Below are 22,128 nucleotides of genomic sequence, written 5' to 3' on the forward strand. Positions count from 1 at the left end.
TGTGATTATGGAAAAGCTCCTACCTATGATTACAAGAGAGGGAAGTGTATCTCATGTCATGGAAACATTTCTTTTTCTTTTTTCTATCACATATGAGCTTTCCTAAGCGTTCTTTGTTGCAGAAGTATTTGTGATTTATCCACTCGAGTCTTTCTTCATGATGGAGATAACGTGCTCAGATATTAGCTCTTTTTAGGTATAAACTTTGAACTAAATATACAATAAGACGATAGATACAAGTGAATGTCTCTTTTAATTTATCATTGTAAAGACTTCTCTTTGAGGCCAAATTTGTGATTAGTGCAGCAAACTTTTAGACAATGGTTTGTTGATGTTTTTTTCTCCTATTTGGTGTAAACATATCAAGCATATGGCACTTCCAAACACATCTTTTCCTTCTGTTTCACATGGACATTCTCGAGTCTTTGCCTTCCATGTTGCTTAAATTTTCCTCGGTATTGTGTTTCTTTCCTCTTTTGAGTTTTTAGATAATGCCTGATCGTTGATCATTATTGCTTCATCCTTGGTTGCTTTATATGCTAAATCATTAGAACTACAACTTGTCAATGTATATACTAATTTCTCCTGGCATTGTTGGTATTATTGATGTCTTCATCTTACTCATTATATGTCACTACATTTGCAATTGAGTGCAAGCAGTTATGCCTGTGTAAATGAATGGCAAAACCTAACCCCTTCAAATGACTTGTTCCAGTGCCTATCCCCTTAGCAGCCAAGTCCAGCAAAAAGGACTGTGGATTGGTACAAGTAAACTGATGAGCACCTGACTTATTCATATTTTTGCTTAGACTGTAGATTTGCTAGGAGCAGGCTGGAAATGTATTTGCAGTTTGCAATATGAATATAGAAAGCAGGCAACAAGTAAATGCATCTAAAAGAGTGGTTGTTTATACTTGAAAATGCTTGCAAGTAATTATTGTAGGTAGAAGTTGCAGATGCAGCTATTTTAATGCCTGCATCCATTTCAATGTGGAAAGGAAAGATGAAGAGAAGAGTATCCATATCTAAATTTTTTAGTTGATTGCCGGCAAAATGTGTCTCGCACGCAACTGAATCACTTGTCATGGCCTAAATGAATTCACATGAGAAGTTGGGTCTTGATTTTTCTAATAGCAATTGATGATTATTGGAAGCTTAAAACTATGAGTTGCATGCTAGATTCTTATGGCTACTTAATTTAGATTAAGAAAAGAAGAGCTTACAGGAATCCATAACAAGCTAACATGTCTGGAGGTCAATCCTTGGCATCAGCTGAAATCTTTCAGCCTTCTCTTCAGCATATCCATCGACTTCTTCCGAGCATCCTGCTTCGTGTTTCGGCTCGACAGGCTCCCAAACAACCGATCTGGTGCGTCCTTGAACTTTTCGCAGATGCTCGCAACCTTTTTGTAGTCCAAAGCACCATAATTCTTCTCTCTTATCACCGGATTCATGAAGTTCTCAGGCTGATTGCTCACCAGCAGATTCAACAGCTGCCTCGCTTCCACCAAACAATCTCTGAAGCTTCGGTCTTTCTTCAACTCGCTCAACCCCGTGCTCTGGAACCTTTCAGCCGCAAACGCTTCCAATGTCTTCAGATCATTGCCGATGCCGATGACAGCATTGAGGGTGAACCTCTTCAGACTCTCACTAAGAAAGGCTGCCACGATCGAATCCGAGATATGATTCAGAGCACCGACACCGATCTTGTAGAGAGCTTCTGCGGGCAGAATTTGCTGAGCGGTGGAGATGAGGAAGTCGAGGTAGACAACGACTTCGTGGATGTAGTCGTTCGCGTTCTCTGGAGCTTCATCTGCCGTCCAATTGATGCCGTTCATGAGCGCCAAGTACTCATCCAACTTGGAATCGATCACGTTCACCAACGCATTGTAAGCTGCATTCTGCGACGCCTTGAGGACAGCCTTGGCAGTCAATCCGGCATGAGGCCTTTCCACCAAGCGCAGAGGCACCGAGCAGAGTTGGGCAGCCTGCCACAAGAAGAGATCGCAACTGCCCTCGAGGACTGCTATGTTCGCCGCAATCTGCATCGCCTGCGACACGCCGAGATTACCAGTATGGATCATGTTGAGCAAAGCTTCGTTCAGCACACCGATCACGAGCTTGTCGAGGTACTTCTTGACCACTTCGTAAAAGTTGATGTGACCTCCGTACGACAAGTAGTTGACGGAGTCCTCGATGAAGGAGCGCACGATGCGGCACACATCTGGAACAGAGGAGGAGAAGGGTGCGATGTATGGGAATGCAGGCATTATGTCGGAGGATTGAAGTTGGAACGACAACACGTTCATGTTGTACTCGTACTCCTTCTTGATCACCATCTGTTCGAAGGAATCACTGGCCAGGATGTCGCTGATCTGCTTCCAGCACTCGCTGAGGAGGAGCTCGTGGTACTTGTCTCTGCTGCTGTCGAGCACCTCGAGCAAGGGCGCTACCCGGTAGCCATGGCCGGTGAGAGTGGCCCCGAGAAGAGTGACGAGGTCTTTGATAAGAAGAAGGTGGCTCGCTGTATCGGTGCGGGAGAATTGATCCTCCAGAACGGATGTCATCTTCGCGATGGCCGTCTCCCAGATCGCCTCCACCTGACTGTCCGATAGCAGTCCCCCTGCTGTCCGCCGAACTCGATCCTCCACGATGAAGAAGCCGGCGATCTGCGCGAAGAAGGGCTGGTGGGATTCAAGAAACGGCTGCGCCGACGAGATCTGCAGGTCCAGATTGAGCTGCATCAGCCTGTTCTTGTAGTAGTAGTCGCGGAACTTCTCCTCGATCCCAAGGCAGGTGTGAATGTGATGAGCTCGGTAGACCGGCGTGAGGTCGAACTCCAGCATCGAATCCTCGTCGATGTGCTCGATGTCCAACGCGCACGCGACGTCGCCGACGCCGGTCCGGCTCTGCTCTTCTGCTTCCCTGCGGCGCGCCCGCTTCTCCTCTTCTCTTTGCCGGGCGGAGGAAGCCTGGCCGATGGCCAGCTGCCCGATCTCCTTGGCCGCGCTCCTGATGTGGACGAGCCAGTCGTTGAACTCGCTGCAGACCTTCTTCTCGATGTGCAGCTTGAGCGCAGGTATCTGCTTCTCGATCACCTTCCTCAGGGGCTTGAGAGGGGTGTTCTGGATGTAGTTGCGCTCGATCATGTCCAAGGTCTTGAGTGCAGGGTAGAAGCGGCTGTTGGAGACGTGCATGTTGCAGGTGAGGCAGAGCTTGGAGACCTGGACGCAGACCTTCAATGTCTGTAAGGCCTCGGTGACGTTCTTCTTGATGAGGTACAGCTCGAGGAGCTCCTCCAGCCGCAGCAGAAGCGCGCTGGCCACCTCCTGCAGCCTGAGATTCTCGCTCGACAGCATGCTCTTCAGCTCGTCGGCGTCGACCAGCACGCCACGCAGCTCGTCGACGGCGACGATGAAGTCCTCGTAGTGAAGCTTGCACAGCTCTTCGATCTCCACCTCCTTCTTCCTCACGATGTTCCTGAGCTGGTGCAGGAGGGCCTCGGGCTTGCCGGACTCGAAGGAATGGCGAACCGCAGGGCCCAAATCCTCCCCGTTCCCGATGGAGGTCGCGAGGACTACATCGACGCCGCCGTCCGCGTGTTCCACCACGGTTCGCCTCCTGGACGGGGCATGCAGCATCATCCCGGAATCTGCAGCAAACATGAAGGAGATCAACCAGGAAGAAAGGAAAGATTGCTACATTGAGGCTTAAGATTCATCTCCACCAATTAGGGAGGAGGTCAGCTTTATATCATGCATACTTACGTTGTCTTAAAACTCCGTCTCTACCTCCAAAAAAAAAAAAAAAAAAGATCGAACTTTTTTTCGCAGAAAAAGTTCTACACCGTATAGAACAAATCATAAGCAAATTAAAAGGCGGCTCTCCTCTTTTACGGAAATACGGAGATCAGGAATCACAGAGACGCCTTCTTTTGCCATTAACGAATTGAAGAAAATACAATCTTGGAAGGACCAAGATCCGCAGGTAAATCTACCAAGAAGGCTGCTCCTTTTTGACAGAAATGAGGAGAGAAAGCATCACAGAGGTACCTTATGTTGATACCCACAGGCGACTGCAGGAAAATAAGCGTCTTGGAACGATGGAAAAACATAATATTTCTTTTATTGCCCTTTACATATCAAGTTTTATTGCCCCTAAGTCATATAAGTGGAGGTTTTCTATGCGTGTGACTCGCTCGCAGATTACCTCCGCGCGCGACTCGGTCTTGGCGGGGGCGAAGGTGAGGCCGCCGCGGAGATAGGGGAGACGGCGCGGCCAGTGCCCCAGGACTTGGCCGAGGTCTGGTGACCGGCGCGCTTCGAAGCAGCGTAAGGCTGGCGTCCGTTCTTAGCGAGGTTGCCGTGAACGAAGCGAACGACGTCCGGGCGAATCAGCGCCCTCCCAGATGCCGAGAAGACCAATACAGCCAGGGGATCCGCCCCTGCTACGGAAAGATGCGGAACCGACGATACATCTCGCGCAAGGGCCCCTCTGATCGTCTATGGCACCGAGGGTTCCAAGATCGTCAAAGCCTTCCGCGCGCCTCAACCGGCTGAGGTTGGCTCCGGGAGGCCACATCGGCCGGTTCATCTTCTGGACTCGGTGTCTGGTACCTTTGATGAGCTACCCGAGAAGAAGAAGGGGTACGCGCTGCCACGGCCGAAGATGGTGAATGCTGATCTGTCGAAGATCATCAACTCAGACGAAGTGTCATCTGTGGTGCGGCCGATCAAGAAGGAGGTGAAGAGGCACACTCTAAAGAAGAACCCGCTGGAGAATCTATGCATGCTGCTGAAGATGAGCCCATACGCCAAGAATGCCAGGAGGGTCGCTCTGCTTGCTGAGGCGCAGGCCAAGGAGGAGAAGCTCGACAAGAAGAGGACTCAGCTCCCCCAGGCAATAAAATTCAAGTGTTATCTTTTAATGTATCTTATTAGTTGGGGTTTGTTCTTTTGGTTTGCTTAGTTATATAGTTAGCTACATTTAATCTTTATATTTTTAAAAATTATATTATATTTATATAATTATAAAAGTAAAATATTATATCTATTTATGATTAATTATATATTTTTTTATAGTTAATTGTCCTCAGTATTTCAGTTCCAATATTTTAAAAAGTTTAACACCTCTATAGTTATAAAAATAAAATATTTAAATATATTTATCCTAACGTTATTGATTTTACTAATAAAATTATAAATATAAAATATAAAAAAATAATTTTAATATTTTAATTGATGGTGACGAACGACGTTAATGGTGATAGACGATGATATTGCTGGGGACACGAATGTGTGTTATCGATGAGGAGAGTGGTGACAAGAAGTGAGAGTCGCTCTATTGCTATGTCGATACCAACATAGTTGTCAAGTGATCATTTCGTTACTTTGCATCTACATCGTTATCGATATAGTTGCCAAGTGACGAATGGATGGCTCGGCATTTGCATCAACGACGATACAAATACAAAGCGACAAAAGGGCAAATCGATAATTAATCGACATAGATATAAAGCGACCCTCATATCTTGCCATCGCTCTCATCCATAACATCCACTTATGTCTCACAATGATGTCATTATCCACCACTATCACAATCGATACCATCCATCATCATTAATTAGAGTATTAAAATTATTTTTTTATTTTATTTTATATATTTTTATTAATAAAATCGATGATGTTAGGATAAATGGATATAGATGTTTCCCATTCGTAATTATAAGAATGTTAATATATTTTTTTAAAATATAAATATTAAATAAAATACTAAAGATAGCTAACAATTGATAATTAACCCCCTCTCTTTATCTAGCTATGCTAATCTGGCCGTGCTCAGTTGACGAGGACATCTCTCTAATTTGTTCCACTCCAAGGAAGAGAGAGAAAAGTCCAAAGCCTAGTAGGGGGTGTGGCATCGGAGCCCCATATTTTGGAATCCCCTGGAAAACATAGGAGGAGCTGTCGTTCCCCATCGATGGCAGCGTCGCCTGGATGTGGATGTTGTTCCCCATCGATGACGGCGTCGCCTGGATGTGGATCTCGCCTGACGGTCCGTGGTTCAGCTCCTTACATATATATGTGTATATATATGTGTATGGCGGTAGGTTGATGCAGCACTAACCAACTCCTTTAATATATTCCTTGGTTACGAAGAAAAGTACCTTAAAACAACTTTAACTTTGTGCAGGGAATATATTGATGAGCTATCATATTTGAGTGGGCTGAGTTGAAGATTATGAGGCATCATTATTGGCTGATAAAAATATCATATCATAATCAATGTTCATATGATCAGATTGTAGTAAATTAGACACTCCCGTGTCAATCTCCCCTGGTTGAAAAAGACTTATCCTCAAGTCATTGTTTGATTCATCAATATGATTATAAAAAAGACTTAAATCAATCACATTAAATATTGGGGATACTCCGTAATCTTTAAGTAGCTCAATCTCATAAGCATTTTTGTCAATTCTTTTAAGCACCTTGAATGAACCATCAGCCTTTGGTTTCAATTTTTCAAATTTGCCCGGTGGAAACCTCTCATTCCTTAGATGAATCCAGACTAAATCACTTGCATTAAACTCTACATGTTTTCTATGTTTATTGGCAGCTTGCATGTACCTCTCATTTTGCTTCTCAATGGTTGCTTTAACATTCTCATGCAGCTTCTTTATATGCTTAGCTCTTTCATCAGCATCTCCACTAAATTGCTTTGTTGTAGAATGAGGGATTAAGTCTAAAGGACCAGTAGGATTAGTACCATAAACTATCTCAAAATGACTCTTACAAATACTATGATGCATAGAACGATTATAGGCAAACTCAATTTGTGGAAGAATGAGACCCCACAGCTTAATATTCTTGCCAACATAGCTTCTAAGCAAATATCCCAAGCTTTTGTTCGTTACCTCAGTTTGCCCATCGGTTTGTGGATGATGTGAGCTGCTGAAATTCAAAGAAGTATCCAACTTCCTCTAAAGAGTTTTAAAAAAATGATTGAAATTTTGAATCTCGATCACACACCATAGTTCTTAGAATACCATACAATTTAACAATCTCCTTAAAATACAAATCAACAATATGAGATATATCATTCGATTTATTGAAAGGAACAAAGTGAGACATTTTTGAAAATTTGTCAATAACAACCATGATAGAATACTTGTTCCTTTGAGTTCTTGGTAGTCTCAAAATGAAATCAAGACTCACATATGTTGAATCTCATATTTTGATGATGAAACCAATTGATATATGTTTATGTTTTAATCTGCGTTTTGAGTGACGCAGGATGCTTTGATCAGGATGAGACAATTAAAGCAAGAAAAATCATGTTGTGCCGGAGGAAAACATGTTAGAAGATTGGACGTCGGGCCGGAGGAACGGTCGACGTATCGACAGAAGGCTTCGGGCCATGGATTCGGGCATCAGGCCAAGAAGAGCGGAGATTGCGCTAAGGATATCGGAGTTGCGGAGTCAACTAGCCGATTGGGCAATAGGTCGCAAGAGAAGACGATGCGTCGAAGAATCGGACGAAGCATCGAAGGACCAATGATATGCCGGACAACTTGATTAATGCTTAGTATTAAATGTCTAGATCGAAGTGTGTTTTTACTTGTGCAAGATTAACTACGATAGCATGGCATGAAGCAAAATGAAGTCTCAGAGTCAAGGACGCAATTATGTTGGGAGTTCGAGAGTTCGTTGGAAGTCCGAAAGTTCATCAGAAGTTTAGGAGGAACCAGCCAAGAAGTCTCGAAGCTTGCCAGAGAAGCTCGTCGGAACTCGCCAAGAAGATCATCGTGAAGTCTAGGAGCTTGCCGGGAGTCTGCCAGAACATTGCAGAGAGATCGTCAGAAGTTCACCGGAAGCTCGCCGGAAGAATAGATTTATGGACTTTATTTAGCTTAGAATATGTCTTAGGAATCATAGTTAGCACGTAATTGAGATTGGATTTGGACCAACCGAATTAGGGGCCAGCTAGGCCCACGTAAGAACTGTGTTGGGCCCAATAAGAAGCCCAAATAGTGCCCCAAGAAGTCCCACCATCATGGCATAGTCTTCGAGACTATGTCAGGCGATGGTACCGCTAGTCTGGGTGATTGTACTGCCCCTGGCAGGGTGCCAGGCGGTGGTACCGCCAGTTTGGGCGATGGCATTGCCCAATATTACACCCCAGGCGGTGGTACCGCCCAGCGCAGGCGATGGTACCGCCTGTGCCCGGGGGAACCCGAGATGGAAAAGTTTTAGGCTCCAAGTTTGAATCAACTTGAAGCCTATAAATACCCCTCTCATCCTTGGTTAAAGTACACAAGTATTGAGAGAAAAAAAGTATCAAAACGCTGTTGCAATCTTGTGTGAGCTCCTCTCAAAGATCTAAAGTGTTAGAATAGTTTGAGAGAGGAGTGAGTAGGGGTGTAAGGGTTATCTCCTAAACCCGGTAAAAGGAGAATTGAGTTGTAAAAGGTGATTGACCTTCGCCTATTGAAGGAAGGCCTCTAGTGGAAGCCGGTGACCTCTTCGGAGGAGGAAGCCGAAAGTGGATGTAGGTCACGTTGACCGAACCACTCTAAAACTCTGGTTTGCATTTACTCCCTGCCATTTACATACTGCAAACCTCTTTAATAGCTTACTACCTTTAATATGTTTACGTACGTTTTCAAAGTATTACCTTTACGAAACGATTTTTCGTCGGAAATAGTTTTTATCGTACGAAGTTTTTTAAACCGTCATTATCTTACCGCTGCACTAATGCACCCCCCCTCTTAGTGCCGACCCTTGCTCCTAATAATTGGTATCAGAGCCATGGTTTTCTAATTTGGTTTAACACCTAAATAGAAATAGCTCTTTTCGACTTTCAAGAGGGTCACTCTCTCATTCGTCCTCCCTTTTTCAATGGGACGGACTACACTTATTGGAAAACTCAAACGAGAGTTTTCTTGCTTTATTTGGATTTGAACTTATGGAGCATTGTGGAATCCGGTTTTAAAAGGTCTTCTCTTCCAATAAACATTTGGAATGATTTGGAGAAGAACACGTTTTCTTTAAATGCTAGAGCTATGAATGCTCTATTTTGCACTTTAATCGAATTTCTATATGCGAAATAAATTTTGACATATGGCACACTCTCGAAATTACACACGAAGGCACTAGCAAAGTTAAGAATTCTAAAGTCAACTTTTTAATGCATGATTTTGAACTTTTTCATATGAAACCAAGCGAAACTGTTGTTGACATGTACACCCATTTTACGGATGTCGTCAATGGTTTAAAAGTACTTGGTAGAAGTTTTTTGGATTTTGAACTTGTAAACAAGATTTTGCGTTCTCTTAATAAGAGTTGGGATTAAAAAATAACGGCTATTCAAGAATCGAAAAACTTAAACCAATTTCCAATCGATGAACTAATATGGTCCTTGATGACCTATGAAATGACGTGCAATGCATGTAAAGAACTTGAAAACCACCTTCCAAAGAACATGAAGGATTTCAAACAGAGAACATTTGAAGACCACTCGAGCATAAGCTCAAGTGATGGTGAACATAAACTTGAACTCATAAAGAAATTTTAAAAATTAATGAAACAAAAATTAAAGAACAAAAAGAACGCAACTACTTGCTTTGAACGCAAGAAGAAAAAAGAACATTGAGATGAATCAAGCTCCTCCGAAGACGAGGAGAAAATCAAGAAATGCGAGGTGGCAAACTACGCCTTAACCGCTTTCAATGATGAGGTAATCGAAATCTCCCTAATTTATTTCGAAATTACTTGATGCTTTCCATGATGCATTTTCTTTTTTATTTAGTTTAGAAAAAATATTTTTTTTAAAAAAATTACATAATAAAAATATTAAATGTTTTGATACCATGATTGACGATTTTATTCTATGCATGAGATTTTAAAGTAGTTATACATGATGATGTTTGTGATTTATTGATCTTGATGATTTTTATGGTAAATCTTGCACTTTCATTTTAAACGATGATACATATTTTTATTTGGCATAAATAAAATAAAATAACATGAATTGAAACAACTAAAAAGAAGAAAGGTTTCTCCTTGAAAAATTTATTTTTTCGACATTATCGATTTTTCCAAAAAGGTGTTTAATGAATCTATTTGTATCACTTTTGTGAATCTCTTAAAAATGATATTGATTTGATGATTTAAATTTAAATGAGCTTTATCTTGATCCTAACAATTGGAATCAAGATCTCTTATATTTCTTTTATCCACTTATAAAAAGAGATTTATTGAAATAAATCATGTCTTGTGACATTCATGAAAAATTGAGACATTATACATGAATCGAGTTCTCATGAGAATCTATTTACGTTTGTCTTCATTAAGTTTTCTTGAAAAGATTTGTTGATGATTTTGATGATTTAAATTTGAATGAGTTTTATCAAAATCATGATCTTGATTTCTTGGAATTACTTTAGATTTTTTTAAAGATCTTTTCTTTGTACTCCTACGATTTTTTCTTGGTATTTTATTTAAAGAAGAGATTTACTATATGAATAATGTCTTTTGGTATTTAATTGGTCTTATCCTTCATGACATGATTTCTCTCTATTTATGGCTTGTATGGCTTAAAATGTTTTGGAATGATGCATGCAACAATATAATTTTTCCCTTAGATAAAAATGCACGTAACACTATGATTTTTTGAAATAATGTGAAAATCAATATTTATCATTTTCTGAAATAATACTCTAGAATGATGATTTGGAATCATGCATGTAATGATGATTTTATATTTCGGTATCGTGCATGAAAAATGAAATGTAAAGTTTTAAAATTATGCATGTTTTAATTTGAAAAATATAATGATGCATAAATAAGATTGATACTTACCTTTGTCATGACGTAGAAATTGATGTAATGGGTCTTCCCTTCTTTTTTACAATGACAAAGGGAGAGAAATATTGCTAGCTCAAGATGCAAAATATGCTAACTTGCACTTGCAACGGAAGCAAAATTGCTAGCTCAAACATTGCAAAGAAAGCGAAAATTTGCTAGCTTGAAACTTGAATATTTCAAGAAGCAAGAGTTGCTTTCTTGTGTTGAATCTCGGATTTTGATGATAAAATCAATTGATGGGTTAATTGATCTAATCCATATTATTAAGTGTGCAGGATTAACTACGATAACTAGAAAACACAAAGCAAGAATACCGGAGTCAAGTTCGATGGACGCTTAAGAGTCCGAAGAATCGTCGGAGATGCTGCCGGAACCAACCGAGAAGAAATCGGGAACCTGTCGGAATTTTCGGAAGTTCGCCGAAGAGATCGTCGGAGGTTCACGGAGATCACCGAGAAGGCTCAGCTACTCGATAAAGTCATCACAAGTTCGGGAGCTTGCTGGGAGTCCGTCGGAAGAAGTTCGTCGGAAAGCTCGCCGGAACAAGACTCGACTTTCGCAGTTGAAAACTTGCTTAGGATGTTTTTTTTTGTTATGTAGTTCACTTGTAATTAGGATTAGGATTAAGAGATAATCCTATATCCTGGTTAGGGGCCAACTGGGCCCAAAATTAGACTTGGTTTGGGCTAAATTGAAGCCCAACAAGTCAACCGAAGGGTCTGGCGGTGGCACCGCCAGACTGGGCGGTTGCACCGCCCAGCACCCGAGAGCTGGGCGGTGGCACCGCCCAGCACTGTCAATGTCTGACAGTGACAGGCAGTGGCACCGCCAGCATCGGGAACCCAAAGAGAATTCAAATTTTGGAGCCCAAATTTGAATCCTCTTGAGGCCTATAAATACCCCTCAAATCTCAGCTGAGATTACAACTTTTTGAGCAGCAATTGTTAGAGAGAAAGGTCTTAGAAAAGTCTTTGTTAGTCTTGTTTTCAATTTGCTAGTGTTCACCTCCTTCTTTCTTGCTGAAAATCTGTAAGAGAGTGAACCACTTGTAAAAAGTTGTAAGAGGGGTATTTACCCTTCCCCTTCAAGAGATTTGCTAGTGGAAGGTGGGAGCCTCATCGAAGAGGGGCCTCGCAAGTGGATGTAGGTCATTTGACCGAACCACTGTAAAATCGGCGTGATCTCTGGTTTGCATTTACTTATTGTCATTTACATTACTGCAAACCATTTGCACTTTAATGCTCTACTTCTTTGTCTCCGTCTTACTTATCTCTTCAAGTTAAAACGCAATCGAAATGGTTTCAAACGAAAACATTACTTTTATCGTACGAAGTTTCCGAAAGTGTTTAAATCGTCAAAAGTTTATCACACTTTACCACTGCACTAATTCACCCCCCCCCCTTAGTGCCGCTTCGATCCTAACAATTAGTATCAGAGCTAGGCTCACTCTCATATTTGGTTTGATACCCAAGAGAGATGGCTTACTCCAGCATACATGAGGGTCATTCTATCACACGTCCACCCTTGTTTAATGGGTCGGATTATACTTATTGGAAGACTCGTATGAGGATCTTCCTCATTTCCATGGATTTTGAGCTTCGGACTATTGTTGAAAACGGATTTCAAAAATTTTCTCTTTCGATGAGCGAATGGAATGAATCGGAGAAGAAGGTTTTTGCCTTAAATGCAAAGGCTATGAATGCCTTGTTTTGTGCACTAGACAAAAATGAATTTAATCGTGTTTCAATTTGTGATTCGGCTTTTGATATTTGGAGAACTCTTGAGGTCACTCATGAAGGCACTAGCCGAGTGAAAGAGTCCAAAATCAACATCCTTGTGCACTCTTACGAACTTTTCCGAATGAAACCAAGTGAGTCCATTGGAGACATGTACACCCGGTTTACGGATGTCATCAATGGACTCAAAGCTCTTGGTAAAGATTTTACTAACTTTGAACTAGTAACTAAAATCTTAAGATCCCTCCCTAAAAGTTGGGATCCAAAAGTTACGGCCATTCAAGAGGCCAAAGACCTTAAAACATTCCCTCTTGAAGAACTCATTGGGTCTCTAATGACCTACGAAATGACATGTCAAGCTCATGACAAGCTCGAGAACCCCCTTCCAAAGAATAGGAAGGATATGACACTCAAATTACAAGAAGACCACTTGAAAGGAACATCAAGTGATGAGGACAGTGACAATGACATTGCACTTTTGACTCAAAAATTTAAAAAATATTTAAGAAAGAACAAATTTAAAAATAATACAAAAAATAAATTCGAACAAAAGAAGGACCAAGTGATTTGCTATGAATGCAAAAAACTGGGACACTATAAGAACGATTGTCCTCAAGCCAAAAAGAGAACATCAAAGAAGAAGGCGCTCAAGGCAACGTGGGATGATTCAAGCGCGTCCGAAGAAGAGGAGTCCAACACCGAGCAAGTTGCTCATTACGCCCTAATGGCCATCGGAGAAGAGGTAACGGATTTAATTAATGCAGATTTACCTTATCATGAATTATTAAATGCATTCCATGAGTTATTTGATGAATGTAAGACAATTAGTAGAAAATACAAATTGCTAAAAAAGGAGCATGATAGTCTCACTTGTGATATTGATAAATTAAAAACTAAATATCATGATAGTTTAGCTCCATGTACAAAATGCCATGATCTAGAATCTCTCCAAAAGGAGAACTTGCTACTTAAGGACACCTTGACGAAATTCGAGGTTGGTAGCAAATCTTTGAACATGATCCTTACAAATAAGGGTCACGTTCCTAAAAGAAGTGGAATCGGATTTGTGAGAAGTCTTCACCAAAATCCAACCACTTTCATTAAAGGCCCCGTCTTACATGTTCAGCACCAAAGCAATTGTAACTTTTGTTGCAAATATGGACATAAAACTTATAAATGTCCATTCAAGAAAATTAGTCCGAACAAACTAATTTGGGTTCCTAAAGGAACCATGATCAATTCTATGCAATATGATGAACAAGTTTTTAAGGCACCCAAAAGAAAATGGGTACCTAAAAATAATCCCTTCTTGTAGAAACATACACCATCACAAGCTAGGAGCAAGAGATGGTATCTAGATAGTGGATGCTCAAGACATATGACTGGAGATCCATCTCATTTCTCTATGCTCACTAGCAAAGAAGAAGGGTACGTCACCTTCGGAGACAACAACCAAGGCAAAATCATTGGCAAGGGAACCATAGGTAGCAAATTAAAATTTTCTATTGATGATGTCTTACTAGTTGATGGATTGAAACATAATATCTTGAGTGTTAGTCAATTATGCGATAAAGATTATATCGTTAGATTTGAATCAAATGTGTATATTATTGAAAAACCAAACCATAACATAACTATGATTGCATTAAAACAAAATAATGTCTACACCATCAACCTTGATGAACTAAGTAATGAAATGTGCTTCTCCACTTTAAATGATGATGCTTGGCTTTGGCATAGGAGACTAGGCCATGCAAGCATGAAACTAATATCTAAGATCTCATCTAGAGATTTAGTGCGAGGAATTCCAAATATAAAGTTTATTAAGGACAAAGTATGCGAAGCATGTCAACTAGGTAAACAAATAAAAACTAGTTTCAAACCAAAAACTCAAATTAGCACCACTAGACCATTACAATTGATTCATTTGGACTTATTTGGACCAATTGACACGACAAGTCTAGGGGGAAGCAAATATGCGTTTGTAATTGTGGATGACTATACTAGATACACTTGGACCTATTTCTTAGGTCACAAAAGTGATTGCTTCAAGTGTTTCTCTAAATTTTGTAAACTCACTCAAAATGAAAAAGGTTTCATGATTTCATCAATTCGGAGTAATCACGGTGGCGAATTTCAAAACCGTGACTTTCAAAATTTTTGTGAGGTTAATGGATACAATCACAACTTCTCCACTCCGAGGAATCTCCAACAAAATGGAGTAGTTGAAAGAAAAAATAGAAACCTACAAGATATGGCAAGAACTATGTTAAATGAACATACTTTACCTAAGTATTTTTGGGCTGAAGCCGTAAATACGACTTGCTACATCATGAATAGAGTCCTAATAAGACCATCCTTATCAAAAACTCCCTATGAATTATGGAATAACAAAAAACCAAATATTTCCTATTTTAAAGTTTTCGGTTGTAAATGCTTTATTTTGAATAAAAAGGATGCCTTAGGAAAATTTGATGCTAAATCCGATGAAGGCATCTTTCTTGGTTACTCTTTCGTTTCTAAGGCTTTTCGGGTTTTTAACAAAAGAACCTTAGTAATAGAAGAGTCTATTAATGTAGTTTTTAATGAAATTTCTAATTTAAAGAAAAATAATTTTGATGATGATCTTGGTTTTGATAATTTGAATTTAAATGAACCCCCTCCTCAAAATAGCAACTTGGATGCACCTTCTTCCGAAATTTCCTTACCCAAGGAATGGAAGTATATAGATGCTCATCCAAAGGAGCTAATTATAGGAGATACATCAAAAGGGGTTCAAACTCGTTCCTCTTTCAAGAATTTTTGTGCTAACGCCGCCTTCCTTTCTCAAATCGAACCTAAATGCATTGACGAAGCCATAAAAGATGATTTTTGGGTTATCGCAATGCAAGAGGAATTGAATCAATTTGAGAGGAATAAGGTATGGAAGCTTGTTCCTAGACTTAGTGACCATTTAATCATTGGTACTAAATGGGTCTTTAGAAACAAAAAAGACGAAAATGGTATCGTGGTTAGAAACAAGTCTAGATTAGTGGCCAAAGGTTTCAACCAAGAAGAAGGTATCGATTACGAAGAAACCTTCGCTCCCGTGGCTCGATTAGAAGCCAAAAGGATACTCCTTGCCTATGCTAGTAGTAATAATTTTAAACTATTTCAAATGGATGTCAAAAGTGCTTTCTTGAATGGTTTTATTTCCGAAGAAGTATATGTCGAACAACCTCCCGGATTTGAAAACTCTCTTCTTCCTAACCATGTATTTAAATTGACTAAGGCTCTTTATGGCTTGAAACAAGCTCCTAGAGCTTGGTATGAAAGGCTTAGTTCCTTTCTTATTTTAAATAATTTTACTAAAGGCAAGGTTGATACTACATTGTTTATTAAATATTTTGAAAATAATTTTCTTATTGTGCAAATTTATGTTGATGATATTATTTTTGGCTCTTCGGATGAATCACTATGTGAATCTTTTGCCAAATGTATGAGTCATGAATTTGAAATGAGTTTAATGGGTGAATTAACTTTCTTTTTGGGATTACAAATCAAACAACTTAGTGATGGTATATTTCTTAACCAATCTAAATATACATTAGAATTGTTAAAACGATTTAACATGGATAATTCAAAAGCAATAAACACCCTTATGAGTACTGCGACTAAGTTAGATATGGATGAAAATAGTGAAAATTTCGATCAAAAAACATATAGGGGAATGATAGGTAGTCTACTCTACCTTACTGCGACTAGACCGGATATTATGTTTAGTGTAGAACTTTGCGCTAGGTTTCAATCAAATCCTAAATTATCTCATCTTAAAAGTGTTGAAAGAATATTTAGGTATCTTAAAGGAACTCCAAATCTAGGACTATGGTTTCCAAAATCTGAAAAATTCGATTTAATAGCTTATACAGATGCCGATTTTGACGGATGCAGGATAGATAGAAAAAGTACATCCGGAACATGCCAATTTTTAAGACATGCACTTGTTTCTTGGACTTCCAAGAAACAAAATTCAGATGCACTATCTACGGCGGAAGCCGAATACATTGCTGCAAGTGCATGCTGTGCACAAGTTGTTTAGATGAAAAATACATTAGAAGACTATGGAATTCACTTTAAAAACATTCCCATAAAATGTGATAATACTAGTGCCATATGTCTTACTAAAATTCCAATTCAGCACTCTAGAACTAAGCACATCGATGTTAGGCATCATTTCATACGCGATCATGTCCTTAACAATGATGTTGTTCTAGAATTCATTAACACAAAGCATCAATTAGCAGATATATTTACAAAAGCTTTGAATGAAGACCAATTTGAATTCATTAGAAGGGAATTAGGTATGTTAAATTGTCCCTAAGAATAAACTTATTTGAATGGATTTTTCCGTAAAGTTTTTCATCCTCTCTCCGTTCCTCGATGAATTTAATCCTTCTCTTTCGATTCTAAATGATATGTTAAATTATCTTATCCTATCTTGAGTCAAACACCGCTCCCATCTGATCAAGATTAATGATTTTATGAGTTTGATTATGAGTTCCTATCTTGTGAATCTCGAAATTGATTTTGATGGCTTGATTATGAGTTTCAAGTTGACGAATTGAATTTGAATGGATTTGTATTCGAATTATGATCTTGGCTTATTGGAGTTACTACTTGAAATTTTTTATCACTATCTCTTCCTTATACATCTACAATTTTTGTTATTTATAGAAAGAAGAGATTTGATAAAATGGATGAATGTTGAATTTTCCTTTAAGATAAACTCTGCGTAAATATTTTAGCATACTTAATTTTGAATGATAAAATTTTTATGATCAATGCTGAATTCCTGATGTTATAATCACAAATTATGTGCTTCAAGTCTCATTCCCTTTTTGTTGATGACAAAGGGGGAGAAAAGTGATGACTTGTACCATTTTGATAGCATGCAAAAGCTTGTATGAATGTCTTATATGCCTTGCAAAATGCCTTGCAAAATCCTTGAGAATATCACAAGATTGATTGATCATATTGAAAGCATGCCTTACATCTATATCATGAAATTCATGTTGAAAATCTTTATCTCCTGTTGTAGTAAAACTTGTCTCTTATCATTCGACTTGAAAATGATTTTCATCAAAGTTTCGCACTTACTTATGCTTAATGAGAATAACGATAAGTTCTACGATTAGAACTTATCGGTTTATGCTTGAATTCAATGGGATGGAATTCAAGTGTTTTTATCCTCTCATAATATAGCATATAGATAGGGCGAGTTATGTTTAACTCCGTCATCAATTGATTGTCATCATAAAAAAGGGGGAGATTGTTAAATCTCGGATTATAATGATAAAATCAATTGATGGGTTAATTGATCTAATCCATATTATTGAGTTAAGTGTGCAGGATTAACTACGATAACCAAAAAACACAAAGCAAGAATACCGGAGTCAAGTTCGATGGACGTTTAAGAGTCCGAAGAATCATCGGAGATGCTGCCGGAACCAACCGAGAAGAAATCGGGAACCTGTCAGAATTTTCGGAAGTTCGCCGAAGAGATCGTTGGAGGTTCACGGAGATCACCGAGAAGGCTCAGCTACTCAATAAAGTCATCACAAGTTCGGGAGCTTGCTGGGAGTCCGTCGGAAGAAGTTCGTCGGAAAGCTCGCCGGAATAAGACTCGACGTTCGCAGTTGAAAACTTGCTTAGGATGTTTTTTTTTGTTTTGTAGTTCACTTGTAATTAGGATTAGGATTAAGAGATACTCCTATATCCTGGTTAGGGGCCAACTAGGCCCAAAATTAGACTTGGTTTGGGCTAAATTGAAGCCCAACAAGTCAACCGAAGGGTCTGACGGTGGCACCGCCTAGCACTGTCAATGTCTGACAGTGACAGGCGGTGGCACCGCCAGCATCGAGAACCCAAAGAGAATTCAAATTTTGGAGCCCAAATTTGAATCCTCTTGAGGCCTATAAATACCCCTCAAATCTCAGCTGGGATTACAACTTTTTGAGCAGCAATTGTTAGAGAGAAAGGTCTTAGAAAAGTCTTTGCTAGTCTTGTTTTCAATTGGTTAGTGTTCACCTCCTTCTTTCTTGCTGAAAATCTGTAAGAGAGTGAACCGCTTGTAAAAAGTTGTAAGAGGGGTATTTACCCTTCCCCTTCAAGAGATTTGCTACTGGAAGGTAGGAGCCTCATCGAAGAGGGGCCTCGCAAGTGGATGTAGGTCATTTGACCGAACCACTGTAAAATCGGCGTGATCTCTGGTTTGCATTTACTTATTGTCATTTACATTACTGCCAACCATTTGCACTTTAATGCTCTACTTCTTTGTCTCCGTCTTACTTATCTCTTCAGGTTAAAACGCAATCGAAACGGTTTCAAACGAAAACGTTACTTTTATCGTACGAAGTTTCCGAAAGTGTTTAAATCGTCAAAAGTTTCACACTTTACCACTGCACTAATTCACCCCCCCCCTCTTAGTGCCGCTCCGATCCTAACATCTTGAACATCTCAAAACTGCTAGCTCGCATGTTCTAAAATGTTGTAAAATTTTCTAGCTTGTATGTTGTAGAAATTGCTATCTTACTACCTCGCATATATATGATGATAGCAAAATTGCATGATGGTAGAACTTGAAGATTTATTACGCAACGATTTGAAACTGTTATTTCCAAACGCATGAATAGTTGGGCTTCTCCTTTTTGTTGATGACAAAGGGGGAGAAGTATGTTGATGTCATGCATGATTTGATCATGACATGTTTGCTTGGATTTTTGAATCCAAGAATTTTTATCAATAAGGCACATTGATAGGGGGAGTTTGTTTAAATTCTGAGAGTTAAGGTTAACTCCATCATCAATTGGTTGTCAACATAAAAAACGGGGAGATTGTTGAATCTCGTATTTTGATGATGAAACCAATTGATATATGTTTATATTTTAATCTGCGTTTTGAGTTACGCAGGATGCTTTGATCAGGATGAGACAATTAAAGCAGGAAAAATAATATTGTACCGGAGGAAAATATGTCAAAAGATTGGACATCGGGACGAAGGAACGATCGATGTATCGACAGAAGGCTTTGTTAGGATCAAGAGCACTAAGAGGGGGGCGGGGTGAATTAGTGCAGCAGAAAACCTTCTACGATAAAAACTGCGTTCGTTTGTTAAAAGTGATTTCGGTAAGAAAGCCGATTCTAAGATTACTTTAACTTAAGATTAAGCGAGATGACGTTAAAGTAAATCTACGAAGGCAGTTTGCAGTTTATGATGAAAATCAGAATGCAAGCGCAAACTGAAATGCGACGTTCGTACGATAAAACCGGTTTACGTCTAAATGCCGATTTTGAAGATACTGAACTTTGAGATACGTTTTATAAATGCGCAGAAGGTAGTTTGCAGTTATGATTAAAATCAAAACGTAAACGTAAACTGAAATGTAATGATCGTACGAAAAAGCCGATTTACGTCTAAACGCAGATTCGGAAAGCTTTGAACTTAGAAACTCGTTCGTAAAAGCGCAGAAGGCAGTAGCTATTTAGGAGGTTTGCAGTAAAGATAAAATGCTCAAAGTAAATGCAAACCGAGATTTAGAGTGGTTCGGTCAATCTTGACCTACTCCACTTTTGGCTTCCTCCACCGACGAGGTCACCAACGTCAACTAGAGGCCTTCTTTCAATAGGCGAAGGCCAACCACCCTTTTACAGTTTCACTCCTTTTGATGGGCTTAGGAGACAACCCTTACAGAAATTTTCTCTCCTCTCTTTACAACTAAAAACTTTGAAGAACAGAGGGAGGAGAACTTTTGGCCTTTACAACAATTTTGAGCTCTAAGAATCACAGAAAAAGATCAAGATTTCGAGTGTAAGTTTTTCTTTTTCAGTGCTGAATGGGTGGGGTATTTATAGGCCCCAACCCAGTTCAAATTTGGAGCTCAAAACTGTCAATTCCCGGAATTCCGGGATCAGGCGGTTGCACCTCCTGACTAGGGCGGTTGGACCGCCTGGCAGAGCTCGAAGACTGAGCTTCTAGGCGGTGCCACCTCTGTCAGGGGCGATTGCACCTCTCTGCCAGAGCTCGAAGACCGAGCTCAGGCGGTTGCACCTCCTGACTAGGGCGGTTGCACCGCTTGCCAGAGCTCGAAGACTGAGCTCAAGCGGTGCTACCTCTTGTCAGGAGAGGTTGCACCGCCCAGTCTCGCTCGGAGACTGAGCCCAGGCGGTGCTACCTCCTGGCTAGGGCGGTTGCACTGCCCAGTCTCCCTTGGAGACTTAGCCCAGGCGGTGCTACCTCCTGGCTTGGGCGGTTGCACCTCCCACAGCAATCAGGGTCCGAATGGGTAGATCCATTCGGCCCAATTTGGGTTTTTCAGGGGCCCAATTGCCCCAAGATTAAGCTAATGGGATCACCTCCCATTTCCAACTTAATCATTGTGCTAACTACGATAAATCCTAAGACAATTTCTGCAGCTTGCTCCGGTGCGTCAATCGCTTCTTTCGGCGAGTTTCCGGCGAACTTCCGTCGATCATCCGATGAACCCTCGGTGATGCTCCTGCGGACTTCCGGCAAACTCCTGGACTTGCGACGATCCACTTGGCGAGTTCCAATGAGCTTCTTTTGGCAAGCTTATGGACTTCTCGGATTTGTTCCCGTAGAACCTCCGATGACTGTCCGAATTTCCGTCGAACTCTCGAACTCCCAACGTGATCATTGTCTTGACTCTGGCGCAACTCCTGCTGCATATCTTTCTTCCATCGTAGTTAATCCTGCACACTTAAAACAAAACTTTGATCGAGACAATTAATCCTAAGTAATTAACCAAGTTGTCCGGCATGTCATTGGTCCCTCGACGCTTCGTCCGATTCTTCGGCGCATCGTCCTTTCCTGCAGCCTATTGCCCAATCGGCCAGTTGACTCCGCAACTCCGATATCCTTGGCACAATACCCGCTCTTCTTGGCCCGATGCCCGAGTCCACGGCCCGAAGCCTTCTATCGATACGTCGACCGATCCACCGGCCCGACGTCCAATCTTCTGACATGTTCCTCCGGCACAACATGATTTTCCTGCTTTAATTGTCTCATCCTGATCGAAGCATCCTGCGTCACTCAAAATGTAGATTAAATTATATACATATATCAAGTAGTTTCATCATCAAAATACGAGATTCAACAATCTCCCCCTTTTTGATGATGACAACGACTTGATGACGGAGTTAACCTTAACTCCCGGAGTTTAAACAAACTCCCCCTATCAATATGCCATATTGATAGAATCTTGAATTCAAACTAAATTCAAGTCATTGCAATATTCATCATGAATACTTGCAACACGTCATCATTAACTTATGCATAACATGTCATGTCATCAACATACTTCTCCCCCTTTGTCATCAACAAAAAGGAGAAGTAGCACAATCAAGTGTTTGTGATATTGGTTCAACTCATTGCATGAAAAACATAATATCAAGTTTCATCATCATGCAAGTTTGCTATTATCAAATATCAACATGTAAAATTGCGATGTAAGCTTTTGATATCATAACGC

At 40.2% G+C, this 22,128-nt stretch overlaps 1 protein-coding gene and 1 pseudogene across 1 annotated transcript; one reads left to right on the forward strand and one right to left on the reverse strand.

Moving 5' to 3' along the window:
* Positions 1 to 779: 779 nt before the first annotated feature.
* On the reverse strand, positions 780 to 4,301 carry LOC103972774 (exocyst complex component SEC15A-like). The gene is made up of 2 exons (XM_065174466.1): positions 4,053 to 4,301; positions 780 to 3,652 (listed from the first exon to the last, which is right to left on the reverse strand). The coding sequence occupies exon 2, from the start codon at positions 3,642 to 3,644 to the stop codon at positions 1,269 to 1,271; it is 2,376 nt and encodes a 791-aa protein (XP_065030538.1). The 5' UTR covers positions 3,645 to 3,652; positions 4,053 to 4,301; the 3' UTR covers positions 780 to 1,268.
* On the forward strand, positions 4,025 to 4,996 carry LOC103972793 (large ribosomal subunit protein uL4z-like; annotated as a pseudogene).
* The last annotated feature ends 17,132 nt before the right edge of the window (positions 4,997 to 22,128 follow it).

Source organism: Musa acuminata, chromosome BXJ3-11, assembly GCF_036884655.1.
Source record: "Musa acuminata AAA Group cultivar baxijiao chromosome BXJ3-11, Cavendish_Baxijiao_AAA, whole genome shotgun sequence".
Classification (NCBI taxonomy): domain Eukaryota; kingdom Viridiplantae; phylum Streptophyta; class Magnoliopsida; order Zingiberales; family Musaceae; genus Musa; species Musa acuminata.

Coding starts and splice junctions, on each gene's coding strand:
- LOC103972774 (XM_065174466.1), bottom strand. CDS start 3,644: ATGATGCTGCATGCCCCGTCCAGGAGGCGAACCGTGGTGGAACACGCG.